This window comes from Thamnophis sirtalis, unplaced genomic scaffold (assembly GCF_051295495.1).
Source record: "Thamnophis sirtalis isolate CommonGarterSnake01/CBP01778 unplaced genomic scaffold, rThaSir2_p1.2 scaffold_10, whole genome shotgun sequence".
NCBI lineage: Eukaryota > Metazoa > Chordata > Lepidosauria > Squamata > Natricidae > Thamnophis > Thamnophis sirtalis.
This window is the reverse complement of record NW_028261390.1, coordinates 25,096,530-25,111,234: the sequence shown is the minus strand read 5'-3', so window position 1 is coordinate 25,111,234 and position 14,705 is coordinate 25,096,530. Positions and strand designations below refer to the sequence as shown.

General features: G+C 38.9%; 1 protein-coding gene across 4 annotated transcripts in view; it reads left to right on the top strand.

The window, feature by feature from the left end:
* The first annotated feature begins 7,855 nt into the window (after positions 1–7,855).
* The window catches only part of TMEM131L (transmembrane 131 like), a 76,556-nt gene continuing 69,706 nt past the window's right edge, over positions 7,856–14,705 (top strand). For 3 of the 4 annotated variants that reach the window (XM_014071437.2, XM_087724284.1, XM_087724283.1), the window contains exons 1-2: positions 7,856–8,094; positions 9,005–9,075. In XM_014071437.2, coding sequence (XP_013926912.2) covers positions 7,971–8,094; positions 9,005–9,075 — 195 coding nt within the window. In that variant the 5' untranslated portion in view covers positions 7,856–7,970. The remainder of the gene's footprint in view (positions 8,095–9,004; positions 9,076–14,705) is intronic. The other variant, XM_087724285.1, reaches the window with a different exon arrangement.

Sequence of the window (14,705 nt, the reverse complement as noted above, 5' to 3'; positions counted from 1 at the left end):
TACTGTATTCTAGAAAAAGTAGAGAGTCATGCTTACCCAGTAAGTTGGAATTATTAAAATATTGCTCCCATATGACTGTGTCACTGAGTTGCAGTGCAGAAGCACGTAAAAAGCATCTGTTGGAACAGCCGATGTGCTTGCTTGATATTTTCCTTAGCTTCCTTAAATATTAAATGAAGTGAGGGTTTTTTTTTAAAGCTTTTGGTAGATCATAACTGAATTATTCTGCAGTGGTAGTGCTGCTTTTCTGTTTGGGATTGGCATTTTTTGTGTTTTTAATAGAAATATTTTAATGATATAGGGTATTTTGAATGTTAATGAGAATGTAGAATGGGAAGGACAATCATTTTTATAAATATGCTTATTATTGGAGAGAACACGAGAGACCATGCATTGTATATCATGCAAAGATCCAAAGCTATGAAGAACAGGTGAATTTGGCATATGACAGTAAAGGAGCCTCCCATAAAATGGATTGTTTTATGATGATAAGATGAATCAGTCATGTGACTGATTTTATGATAATTTTTCGTGCAGCAATTGTTAAGCAAACACCATATTTGTTAAACAAACCAATGATTTACCATGGATGTGGTTTGCCAAAAACTGGAAATTCTGGTATTCAGCAAAGCCACAATAAAATGTGGTCATGTAACTGTGGGATGCTAAAAACAGCCGTAAATGCAACCGTGTTGCCAAATATCTGAAGTTGGGTTTTGTGGTGCAGAGGCAGCCCAATAGTTGGAACTTCAAATCTGGACCATAAATGCCTTTTTTTTGTAATTTTGAATAGTCACTAAGTGATTGGTTGTAAATTGAGGACCTGTAGTAATAATACCCAACAGCTAATGATAGGTTTGGAGTGTGGATAATCTGGTTCAAGTCCACCTTCAGCTATGGAAGTTCCTTTCTAGCTAATATTAGCCAGTGCAACATCTCAGGTTTCTGTTGTCAGTATAAACAAACATGTAAGCTATGTTCAGCTTGGTGGAAAGAAAAATAGAAACATAGAAAACTGATGGCAGAAAACGTGACCTATTGATCAATCAAGTCTGTCCTTTGGAGTTTTTGGAATTATTATTATTATTATTTGGTTAATCTTTGGTGAGATTCATAACCTTTGGGGCTGGTAGGTAGCTCAACAGCTCGAGTCTTAACCAAGGACCTAGGAACTGTTAAGGTACCATCAGAGGATATTATTATTATTATTATTATTATTATTATTATACAATTGTATCACAGCGGCCAGTTGTTTCGCCGGATTTGGCATTGGTTACTAGTCGGGCCCCACCCAGGGGCCTAGGACGTTGTAACATATTTTCGTAATATGCGTGCAGATCTAAGCAGTGCAGCTTTTTGCATTTGACTGATGGTGATTTTGTCAATTATTATTATTATTATTATTATACAATTGTATCACAGCGGCCAGTTGTTTCGCCGGATTTGGCATTGGTTACTAGTCGGGCCCCACCCAGGGGCCTAGGACGTCGTAACGTATTTTCGTAATATGCGTGCAGATCCAAGCAGTGCGGCTTTTTGCATTTGACTGATGGTGATTTTGTCAATTTTTAACTGTTTTAAATGTAATTCCAGTGCTTTTGGAATAGCACCCAGTGTGCCAATTACCACTGGAATTACCACTGCTGGTTTGTGCCATAGCCGTTGAATTTCGATTTTTAAGTCCTGGTATCTTGCGATTTTTTCATGTTCCTTCTCGGCGACCCTGCTATCACCTGGTATTGCGATGTCTATGATTGTGACCTTATTTTTCTCAACCAGTGTGATGTCTGGTGTATTATGCGCCAGTATTTTGTCGGTTTGTATACGGAAATCCCACAAGATCTTGACCATCTGATTTTCTGTGACTTTTTCAGGCTGATGTTCCCACCAGTTTGTTGCTGTTTTAATATTATAATTTTTGCACAAATTCCAATGGATCATTTGTGCTACTGAATTGTGCCGCAATTTATAATCAGTCTGCGCGATTTTTTTACAGCAGCTGAGTATGTGATCAACAGTTTCGTCAGCTTCTTTGCAAAGTCTGCATTTGGCATCATCAGAGGATTTTTCGATTTTGGCCTTAATGGCATTTGTGCGGATAGCTTGTTCTTGCGCAGCCAGGATTAGTGACTCTGTTTCTTTCTTTAATGTACCTGTTTTTAACCATAACCAAGTTTGTTCCCTGTCCACTTTATCTTTTATTTTTTCCAGAAATTGACCATGCAGTGCTTTGTTCTGCAAACTCTCCATTCTTGATTTTATCACATCTTTTCTGTATTCTTGTTTTGTCTGTTGGGCCTTCAGTAGATTTTTGTTCTTTACTTCGATTAATAGATGTTCTTGACTTTCTTTTAAATAATCAGCCAGTGCATGTTTTTCTTCTTCAACTGTTTGCTTCACTTGTAATAATCCTCTGCCACCTGATTTTCGGGGCAGATATAGTCTATCAGTATCACCACGTGGATGTAAACTGTAGTGCATTGTCATTAGTTTTCTGGTTTTTCGGTCCAAAAGGTCCAAATCAGTTTGTGTCCAGTTAACTATGCCAGCTGTGTATCTTATAACTGGTATTGCCCAGGTATTTATGGCCTTGATTGTATTTCCACCATTCAATTTAGATTTCAAAATTTTCCTAACTCTGTTGGTGTACTCTCGTCTGACAATAGTTTTTACTTCTCCATGCTTGATGTTATCCAACTGCAGAATGCCTAAGTATTTGTAGGCTTCATTTTCTTTGCATTTAATTAGTTGGCCATTGGGCATTTCAATTCCCTCAGATGCAGTGATTTTGCCCCTTTTTATGGATACAGTGGCACATTTTTCCATGCCAAACTGCATTGAAATATCGGTGCTGAATACTCGGACTGTATTTGTCAATGATTGGATTTCTATTTCTGACTTTCCATAGAGTTTCAAATCATCCATATATAGTAAATGCGAATTTTTTTCAGCTTTTTTGGCTGTTTGGTAGCCTAATTTCATTTTTTTTAAGATTACTGATAGTGGGATCATTGCGATGATGAAGAGAAGAGGTGAAAGTGAATCACCCTGGAAAATTCCTCGCTTGATGTTAACCATTCCGTAGCTCTCATTCCCTACTGCCAACTCAGTTCTCCATTGTTTCATTGCCTTTTCAGTAAAGGATGTAATATTTTTGCTAATGCCAGTTGTTTCTAAGCATTTTATGATCCAACTATGTGGCAGTGAGTCAAATGCCTTTTTGTAATCAATCCAGACCATATTCAAGTTCGTTTTTCTGTTCTTACAATTTTCTAATATCATTTTATCAATTAGAAGCTGATCTTTTGTGCCTCTGCTCCTTCTTTTGTTGCCTTTTTGCTCTACTGGCAAGATGTTGTTTGTTTCCAAATAATCCATCATGTTATCTGCAATAATGCCTGTGAGTAATTTGAAGGTTGTTGGCAAGCATGTTATTGGTCTATAGTTTTCAGGTGTTGTTCCTTTAGTTGGATCTTTCTGAATCAAGTATGTTTTTCCAGTTGTCAACCATTCATCAATTTGGCCCTTTTGTAAAATTTCATTCAGTTGCCTGGCCAATATTGCATGTAAACTGGTCAGATATTTGAGCCAGAAACCATGTAATTGGTCCTTTCCAGGTGATGTCCAATTCTTTACCTTTTAACTCGATTTTTGACCATCTCAGTTGTTATTTCTAATACTTGCATTTGTTTGTTGCTAATGCTTTTCTCAAAGTCATGTATCCACTTTGCTTCCTTGTTGTAGTCCTTTGCATTTTCCCACAATTCTTTCCAGAATTCAACTGTGGCCTGTTTTTCTGGTTTTTCACTTTTGGTGTCACCATTTACATTAAGACTTTGATAAAAACGCCGTTGGTCTGATCGAAATTGCTGATTTTGTTTATATTGGATGATTCGTGCCTCATATCTTTCAATTTTTCTAGCTGTTGCTGTTATCTGCTGTTTTACAATCTCTACAGCTTCATTGATGTTTCTTGTATCCAATCTATATCTCCTGATTAGCCGATCTATGATTTTGTTGTTTTTAAGCCGTTGCTCATGCATGTTCTTTAAGTTACTAGCATCTGCCCTTAATTTTTTTATTTTTTGTTCTAAACGGATTTTCCACTTTGGCTTTGATGCTTTTTCTGTTGTGTGACTAGGTACTTTAATTTTAATGCCTAGTTCATTAGTGACTGTTACAGCTGCGCTGTACATTAACTGGTTTGTTTCCAAGATGGATCCCGGTTCAATTGTTGAAAACACTGCATTAACCATTTTCATGATAGGGGCCAAAATTTTCTTCGGCACAGTTTTTAGTGATGGTAAACGTTGCCTTTCCTCATTAAGCAGAAAATGCTCCATGATCTTATCCTTCAATTCTTTTTGTTTTTGAGTTAGTTCATCAGTTGGTTCAGTGATAACTGGTTCTAGTGGTGGTGATGTTATTTCCTCCCCAAGAGCTTCTTCTGGGAGTTCTACTATAATGTCTTTAGTTGTGTCTTGAATATCAGTTATTTCCGCTTGTGATATTGTTTTTTGGGTTTTGCAATTTGCCTGAATTTCCTCATGTTCAACTTCACTAAACACTTTATTCCGTATAATAAATCGCCTTTGATCTGCTAGTCGTTGTTCACTAACATTTGAATCTGGATATTGTTGTTTCCATAATTCATACATTCGCTTTAAATAGCCTCTTTTTTCTGGCTCTGAGTTGTAGTAACAGGCCATTATGGCACGGTTTTCATCTGCACTATATTTTTGTCATTTTGTTGCCTGGTCCACTTGTAGCCCACTTGTCGACGGATGTCCAGGGATTATTATTATTATTATTATTATTATTATTATTATTATTATTATTATTTACTTTATTCATTAAACATGAAACTCAGCCAACTGAACCTACAAATACCAATTACTGGTGCTAATGGTTGATACTGTTTGCTGCCAGCGTCCTAGGTATCAACCAAGTAGCTTCTTAAAATAGAAGATGTTCCAAGTAGCGCAGTTTTTTGCAGTTCCGCTGGTGTTGTTGCAGGAAGCTGCAATTTGTTGATGTATATTGTAAAATTCTTGGACATGGTGCCAAGTGCCCCAATGACAATGGGTATCACTGTTACATGCTTCATCCATAGTCGTGTAGTTTCGATGGCCAGGTTGCGATATTTCATTATTTTTTCTAGTTCTTTTTCTTCGACTCTGGCATCTCCAGGAACAGCGATATCAATAAACTGTACACTTCGGCCCTCTACAATCGTGATATATGGTGGTTTGTGCTCCAAATGATGATCCATTTGTATTTGAAAGTCCCACAAGATCTTCACCTTCTCATTTTCAATTAACTTTTTCCACTTTATGTTCCCATGACTTTCTGGATACAGGTAAATCATATTATTATTTATTACTTTTTTTTAGTTTTTGTTATGTTTATCCCAAGCTCAGTTATTGATGACTTCCAATTACCTCCATTGAAAATTGGTTCTAAGCTTCTACTATTATTCATTTGAAGTAATACTTTCTAACATTACTTTAAAGAAGAGATATTAAATCTAATAATAATGCCATCAATAGACAGTATGGTAATTATTTCTAACTACTCTTGAAAAATGGGTCACTGTCTGCATAGTTTATTTCCTTTCCTTTGAAGCAAAGAATTTATATTCTTTGACATGTCCATCATACCATAGTTAAAGTGTCCTTACTGATCTCACATGAAACTGGCAATCATGTACCAGCTACCAGACTGTTGCCCCTAAAGCATCCCTTTACTAGCATACTAAATGGCAAATCTCATTGAGCCAATGGGAACCTATTACTTGTATTGTATTCTTATATTTGTATACATGTGCATGTTCCCACGTAATGGCTGTAAAGATTTTCATAGCCAGATCAGTTAGCCTCATACAAATAATACTTAAGGGCTAGTAGCCTAAACTTTAGTTGCTTATTTCCTAGTCTTCTAATTCTGGCATTAGTCTACAAGTATAATGCTACATTATATCTTTGAACTCAGGGAAACCTATTCTTCATATATAAAACTATAGTATAGCCAATACCTGTAAAAAAACTAGATTTATAAATTATGGAAAATGTATGTATATAGAACACAGATTCCAAACAACTCTCCTAGGCACTTCCTCTTCCAGTGCAAATAAAGAGAACTAATATATTATCTGGAGCTGGTTACCATCTGGTTACACTGTTATTTTTTGCCAACATACTGATTAAAAAGACTTAGTAGCCCCTTAAAAGATACAAGCTTTTGATGAAGAGTGGCTTCTTACATACATATGTTATTGTACTGTATATGAAAGGAAGTGTATTGGATACACTATTGCTAGATCTTTTTTTTTAATGTAGGAAACCAGGGGTTGTGACTTAAATGTCGCATGTACCAAAGCTTCGTTTCTAAAATTCTGCATCTTAATCTTTCAGCCTGAGCAAGTCACGAGAAAGCCAGGAAGGAACCATACTGATCAGAATGCTAGCCTTGAATTTGACACAGGTTCAAATCTAATTTAGCCCTACATTTCAGATAGTTAAATGTGCCACCAATCCTATGGTTTTAAGAATGAGAAGCCAGAAGATTAAAATGTTCATTTGAATTTCTCACATTACTTTCCACTGTATCCTGCATCAGTTATTTTTTTCTGTTTCCTTTCAAGTGGAGAGTGCAAAGAAAAACTCAAAATAATTTTAGCCTTTGGGTCATTTTTCAGCAGATGGTTTTACTGACTTGAAAGACAGGTATTACTATACTCTACAATAATTCTAATAACAAAGCATGCTTTTAGGGGTTCTCCATTGTGTGAGTGGCCTCCCTCCTCCCAAAACTCAGGCAGGATTTTTGTCCACCCTACTTCACAGATAAAATGTTTGGAAGAAATGTCCTTCTGGGTTCAGTTCCAAGTGGGGGAAAAGACACTGGAAAATTGGAGGCTGCTTGGACAGATGGTTTAATGGTGGACGGGACCACATAGTTTGAGGTCCTGGGGAAAAAGGTGATCACATGCTTCAAGATGTTGAGTGAAGAAGAAAAAGGGCTGAGATGCTAAAAGTTCCTGGTTTTATGCATTCTCTGGCCTTTGATCTTGATCTTCTATTCTGATTAGTTGTCAGACTCCCATGGGGCCATGTAGGGGCAACTCTGCAGGCTGTGTTTTGAGTCCATGTTTGGTTGAGCATTGCTTTTTCCCAGGTGCCATATGGTGAGATCGGTAGAGGGTTAATCCTACCTTTCTTATGAAGAGTAGCCTAGCTCATTCCTTAATGGCTCGTTCACAAAGATGGGGGCGGCTGTGTTTCTGCCTCTCTTGAGTTTCTACTTCTCTTTTTAGGGGAAATATTTTTAATATTTCCTAAAATATTTCATTTCTCTAGGAGAGATGCGTGCTAACCTCCTACAAATGGATGAAGGAAATCATTAAAGGGGGGGGGGTGTCAGAAAGACCTTAAGAGATCATCTAGGGCGAGTTTCTGCTCCAGGCAAAACACCCACCACTTCAGCAGCGAAAGCTTCTTCCAAAGAGCTTGAACAGGTGTGGGGAACAAGAAGAAAGGGGGGGGGAGGCCCGCAATGCCTAATGCCAAACTGAGGACCAACGGTTTATTCTGCAGCTTAGAACGACTGGCGGACCAGCCCTACCTTTGAGCAAACAGACGGCCTGAATAAAGGAGCCCAAACCCAGAGTCGGGGCCTTGCCCGTCCTCTCCCTTCGGTGCCTGCTCGGCCTGCCTTCCATGTGCTCTGGGCGGCGGTAACAGCAGCCGAGCCACCGCCTCCGGGCGGAGCCCCAGCGAGGAGAGGGAGGGGGGACTGTATTCTTATACTCCACCGCCCTGTGCCGCGCAGCCTCCTCTATCTCTGCCGCACACGCGCCTGGAGCGGGGGAAGGGGAGGAGGAGGAGGCGGCCAATGCTGCTGCTGCCGCCGCCACAGCTGTAGCTCCGCCAGCCAGCTCGGGCAGACAGGAAAGCAGCCGCCTCAGCAGCATGGCGGGGCTGCGCTACCCGTCGCAGAGCAGCTACTGCCGCGTCGCCACGGTCATGAACCTCCTGCTCGGCGTCTTTCAGGTCCTTTTGCCTGGCTTCCGTCTGGGAGGAGCGCAGGGCCAAGGTAAAAAGGAGCCTGGCGAAACACTCGAGGGGGGCAGCGCCGATCTGCAGCGGGAGGTGAAGGCGGGGGAGCCTGTGTGTGTGAGGGGGGATCAACCAGAAGAGGTCCGGGTCTGACAAGGGCAAAGTCTCCCCCCACTCTCTCTCTCTCTCTCTCTGCCTCCCTTTGTGCAGCAACCATTGCGGCTGCTGCCTTCCCGGGCGCCCAGAAAGGGGGGGGGAAGAGCGCAGTTCCCCTTCCTGCCTCGTTTCTTAAAGCTTCACAAAAAAAAAAAAAAAGCAGGGGGGGGGGGAACGAACGCCTGTTCGGAGCTCCTTTGCACGAGGCGTGTGGCAGATCCGTCAATAAAGTGTGGGTGGGGGAGCCAAACCGTCGAAGGCGACTTCGCACCCTCTGAACGTGTGGACGCCGCTTTCACGACTTGCCACCGCCGCCCACTCTCTCTGTTCCCGCCCTGCTCGGGCAACACGCTGCTGCTGTTGCTGCTGCTGGGGTTCGCCTGGCTGAGAACGCTCTCCCCCTTCTGCCTTCCCGCCTCATAGAAAGAGGTGGGTGGGTTGTTCGGACTTTCTCCCCCACCCCACCCCGCGCGACTTGCTGTTTTAAAGCATAAAAGACCAAAGCGCGCGCCTTGGGCAAGCCGAGTCGGCCTCTCCCCACTCCCCTTTTCTTCGCGCGTGGTGTCTGCAGCAGCGTTCAATATGGAAGCGCCTCTCAGCCTCGAGCCCGAACAAAACAAAAGCCTGACCACATGTTTGGGCCGCTCTGAAAGGCCCCGTCCTAGAACATAGGGACTCGCCGCCTTTAACTATAGGAAGATCCAGGTCACCACGATTCTCCCTTGACCTGGTTAGAAGTAATTTGGCACTGATTGAGGTTTCTACCTCTTCTCCCCCTCCCCCCAATCTAGCCATTGATCCTATTCCCAATGTGGTGGAGCTGTGGCAAGCAGAAGAAGGGGAACTCCTGATGCCTGCTAAGGTAAGGGGAACATCTGGGAAGAGGTAAATAGCAGGAGGGATATATGGGGTGGTAGCACCTATAGAATAAGATCATTCTTCCCCTTAGAAGAGGGGGATTAGGTGTCTCTGGGAAAACAAATAATTTCCATACATTGCCAGTGTTTTCCTCCACATTGTTCTGCAAGTCATGGTGGCCTAAGATTTAGAGATGGTGGTGGCTGTGGCTGGAAAGCTATTCACCCCATGTTCGTCTTAACCGGATATCAGCAACACTGCAGGCTCTATTTTGCCATAATTTCAAAGTAAAACAATGAAGGTTATGTACCAGCTTCTGCAAGATTTTAAAATCTGATTGCACCTGATAATTTTGTAGGATAAATCCATTGACATATGATGGCAGTACTGCTGCTTATAAGGGAAGGTTGCTGCCAGCAGATCTCATGAACTTTTAAAGTGTTTTTAAAGCCCACTTCTTTAGGAAGAACATTGTATCAGGCTATGCTTATAAAGATATTTTTCTTGTTACAATGTAATACCGATTTCTGCTGCCCTCCCATCCCTGTTAAAGTGAGGGAATTTAGCCAGTTAAATTGTGAGGATATTCACAATGTATTAATTTTAATTATTTTAAAATTCAAACTTTTAGAAAAATTCTTAAATAGAAGGTTTTCCTTTAATAGTTTTTAATAGTTACAGATGTATTTTCTTTAGCAGCTATCTAGGTTTGCATTTTCCCCATATTCTGTGTATAGTTCCAAACAATCATGAACAGTGCAATATTCATGATTATGGATTTCTGTAATCATGTCTTCTAATTTAGGTATAATCTCAATGAGCTGAAAAGAGTTTATTTCTAAGCACTAAAAGAGCTTCCCTGGTGCTGCCCAGATGGGAAAGGTTAACTTTTCTCATCCCCAGCTGCTGCAGAAGTTCATATGGTAGATGGAGGCCTCATATGACAATATAGCTTAAGGCCTCAGGATTGGACTAACTTTTCCATATGATATCTTCCATGGCTACCAGAAAAAATACCATCAGAAGAGGATCTGGCATGGAAAGAATGTATTTGGGGAATTTATTTCAGTTTCTTAATCCCAGAGTGATCATTTGCAGAGCATGATAGTTCCATCGACTCCCTAGATAAAATGAACTCTTTGGACTTAAATATCTATGGTAAAAATAAAGTATGCATGAGCATTCTTACTGAGACCATTTCTTACTATGCAGGGATGACTTTTTTAAAAGTAGATTTATGTGAATTGGTGTTTGTGTGCTTATGTCATTTAGTCTTATGAAAGGTGTAACTCCTGCAATGATCTTGACTGCACGTTCCAGATACTTGAAAACTTAGTATGTTTGTTTTCTGGTTTAGTTTTTAATTGATGAAGTACATACTCATTTGTTTTATCTAAACTGAAGGTGGTAAAAATCGCATGTTTTTATGTTTAGTTATAATCACGCATTAACTTAAGAGTGTTGCTACATTTTACTTATACTAGTGTTTTAAATTATGGCATTATTAGTGACTGTGTTCTGTTTAGAAAAGCAAAGGAAGGTGTTTTAAGTAAAATTGTTGGTTTTTCTGGATTGTAAGCCAACTAGCTAAAATAAGTTTAATATTGTGTATTATGCCAAGTTATTGTTTGTCCAAAGTCTGTGTGCAGACAAGGACAGCACAGTAGCTGAAAGCTTATTACTATAATATGTTTAGCATAGTTTACATCATCTAAATTAGTTGTATATTATATTTTCATGGAGCATATAAATAAATATTATTCTAAATTATTATGCCATCAGTTAATTATGTACGACTGAACCAAATGGTCTTTTGTTTCACAATGCTTTTTCTGCCTTCCTTTATGAGCAACAGTGCATGTTGCATGCAAAGTTGACCTTTGTTTCAGCCATGCGTAGCAAGGTGAAGCAAACCCTCATTGGTGCATTAGTTTAACATGCAGCAATGATTATCTTGATGAAGCAAATAAGTTTTGAAAAAAGCTGATTCTCAGTTTTGTGCAATTGGAAATGTTCTGTAAGCAGCTCCCTATTTCTCCTATCTTACATTTATAGTACATTGGTTTGCTACTATCATAATTCCTAGGCATTAAAACAATGGTTTTGGCAGTTATAGGAATGATTGTCTAATAACTCTGAAGGATATAAAAATGTAAGCCTTGAGTGGAAAGATAATAGAAACATTTCTTTCTTTTTTATGGGTGAGGAACAACAGGATTTTTTTCCTATAAAATTATGCTTCAGATTTTTTTCTCAGAGATATAGTTTTTATTAATATGACTTCCTAGTCATATATAAATTTTGCAGGCACTAGTATGAAAATGGATCAGTTTCAGTATACTCACAGCAGGTTTTAAAAAGCAGAAGTGAATTTAGAATAAAGACTAATAATTTCTTTCTTTGTCTACTGTGAGAAAGTTTGAAGTAGATTTTAGAAGAGCTGGAATGTTTGGGTACTTCCTAAATGCTTTCTAAACAGAAAATTCAATTTCATATTGTTCAGTTTCACTGTCTGGGCCTGTAGTTTAAACCCCTGCATAGAGTTTAGCCCTTATGCAAGTCCGATGCCAATATTAAGTAGAAAGTGAATTAAGAGTTTCATTTTAAATTCTCAGTTATGAAGTAATGATACTGATGTTCTTATTTTAGAAACTGGTAGAATCCCAAATTCAAATTTTGAGTAACTTTGAAATGCTCATAAAAAGAATAGTTTTCCCCCAATATTTTTCAATATGCTTTTTATAATATTTTTCAAGAATAGATAAAAACCATAAAACAAAAGTGATGAAGTGCTGCAATTCAAATGCTGCTTTGTTTATAAATTCTTAATTGCATTTTCCCGTATTATACTAATGTCATTTCTTGCTACAGTATATTGATTTCTGGGAATCAACTGCATTAATGCTTGTTCAACTAATGACTTATAGATAATCAGTTGCTACGGGCAATTGTACAAGTTACCATATTTTGTGCCCATTATGGTTTATAAATAACATGCCCATTATGAACTGGAAAAGATACTGTGCCTAATCTCCTATTTGTCCATAGCTGTCTTAATTCCTACATAGGAACACAACTAAAATAAGACTGATTTTCCAGTGAATATTTTAAAGTCTTTTGTGGGTGCATTTGTTAACTCCACCTTGAAGGGAATAGTATTTTCTCAATTTTATGGGACACATAAACATAGATTAAATAAAACAAAGGGAGTGTAAAAGTATTCCAAAAAAGGAATCTTGCCCCATTTGTGTACATTCTCATATCCTGTTTCCCCCAAATAAGACCTACACATATAATAAGCCCAACTGGGCTTTTGAGTGCATGCGCTAAAATAAGCCCGCCCCTAAAAATAAGCCCTCCCTGAAAATATTGCAACACAGCAGAAGCCATGAGGTGACCACGCTCGCCGCCTCCTGCACCCCAAAAATAATAAGACCTCCCCAAAAATAAGGCCAAGTGCTTATTTCGAGGGTCAAAAGAAAATAAGACCCCATCTTATTTTTGAGGAAACAGAGTAGATGTCTTAACTAAACTATACATATATTTAAAGTATTTGTAAGCAGTCCTCGACTTACGACCACAATGAGCCCAAAGTTTTTGTTGCTAAGTGAGAAAGTGTTAAGTGAATTTTGCCCCATTTTATGATCTTTCTTGCACAATTAAGTGAATTACTTCAGGTGTTAGGTGAATCTGGTCTCCTCATTGACTTTGCTTGTCAGAAGGCTGCAAAAAGAGATCACATGACCTTGGGACACTGCCACCGTCATAAATATGAGTCAGTTGCAAGAATCTGAATTTTGATACATAACCATGGGGCTACTCCAATGGTAGTGTGAAAAATTGTTCTAAGTCAGTTTTTTCAAAATGCTGTTGTAAATTTGAACAGTCACTAAATAAATTGTTATAGGTTGACTGCATGGATTTGAAAGAAATTATTTGTAATAAAATTTGCTTTTGAAAAAAAAACCTATAAAGACCAAGTTAATGCAGTTACAACAATAACAATAGTACTTCGGCTTATGTACTGCTTCACACTGCTTTATAGCCTCCTCTAAGCAGTTTACAGAATCAAACTATTGCCCTGATAATCTGGATTCTCATTTTACCAACCTTGAAAGGATGAAAGACTGAGACCACTTGAACTGGTCAAGATCGAAGGAATCAAACTTCTGGCAATGTGAGCAGTGTTAACATTTTGCCTTCTAACCACGGTGCCATCACGGCTTTGGTATATTTAAATATGAATGCTGAGTCAGAAACATGATAAAATTAATGCAAAGGATGCTTGCTGATTTGAATACTATATTTTGTTATAAAGAATGATAAAACTTGATGGCACAAATCCTATTTCACTTTAGAAGATACAGGACCTTTGACTGTATCTTTCAAGTATAAAGGTACATATGTGCTAGTCGCTCCCGATTCTAGGAGGCAGTGCTCATCTCCGTTTCAAAGCCAAAGAGCTAGCACTGTCCAAAGACATCTTTGTGGTCATGTGGCCGTCTTGACTAAACACCAAAGCTGCACGGAACACTGTTAACTTCCCACCAAAGGTGATTCCTATTTTTCTACTTGCATTTTTACATGCTTTCAAACTGCTAGATTGGCAGAAGCTGAGACAAGTAATGGGAGCTCACTCCATTACACGGCACTAGGGATTTGAACCGCTGAAGAATTGCCGACATTTCTGATTGACAAGCTCAGTATCTTAGCCACTGAGCCACTGCGTCCCCATCTTTCAAGTGTGCCCACTTAGAATTCTGGCAGTTGCATTCATAAGAAGTTATCTTCCAGACTGCTGTTAATTCTGGGAGTTCTAGTGCTAATATATTTTGAAGGCATCCATTATTTCTTATATTTATGGATTGGATGTCAGAAGCACAGATTATGAGCTAAAAAGTGTTTTGCTTCAGGTTTTCAGGTAGTATTCAATGAATAGTATAACAAGGTAATTTGTATCCAAATAAGCAAGCAGTACTCTTGAGTGTTTTAGGATATTGCTCCCCAGATCTGTGGACAAGGCTGTAGGTTATAAAAAGAAAAGACAGTTGTTTTTTTATGTGTTTCCCATGCACTTAAGTGTGTACTATGATATCATAAGAGCTGGATGCATTTTGCAATTAGAAAGAAATTAGAATTTTCATTTTTTTTTGTCTATATTAAGGATGTGGCATATGTGAATGTGGGAAGAGGAAGCTACATTCTATAGTCAGAAATATAGGACTCTTACAGTCTTGTTATTTCCCTGCCAAGGATGAAAGAAAAAAATAATCTCAAATGGGAAAACTTTTAGAAGTGTGTGTATTAAGCAAAGTCTATCTATTGATACTTCTCAGAAGGGAAATGATATGTTTAAGTTTATTTGAGTGTTGCTCAGTGGAATACACAAGGATAATATGAACAACAGGCCTGCTTGCTATGGGATTTTGAGATACTGCTTTCCCAGGGCCTAATTTATGGAAAAGAAATGCCATTTGTCATGTATTATAGATTTCCTGGACTTTCCCATGAGTCTTAATGCAGCTATTAACTGTTGCTGCTAGTCTGGCTGTTGTCCATCTCTTTGTCTAGTGCTTATTATGGTTCATCACACAATCAGCCAGATGTTCACACTGGATTTGGCATTTGTGTCTA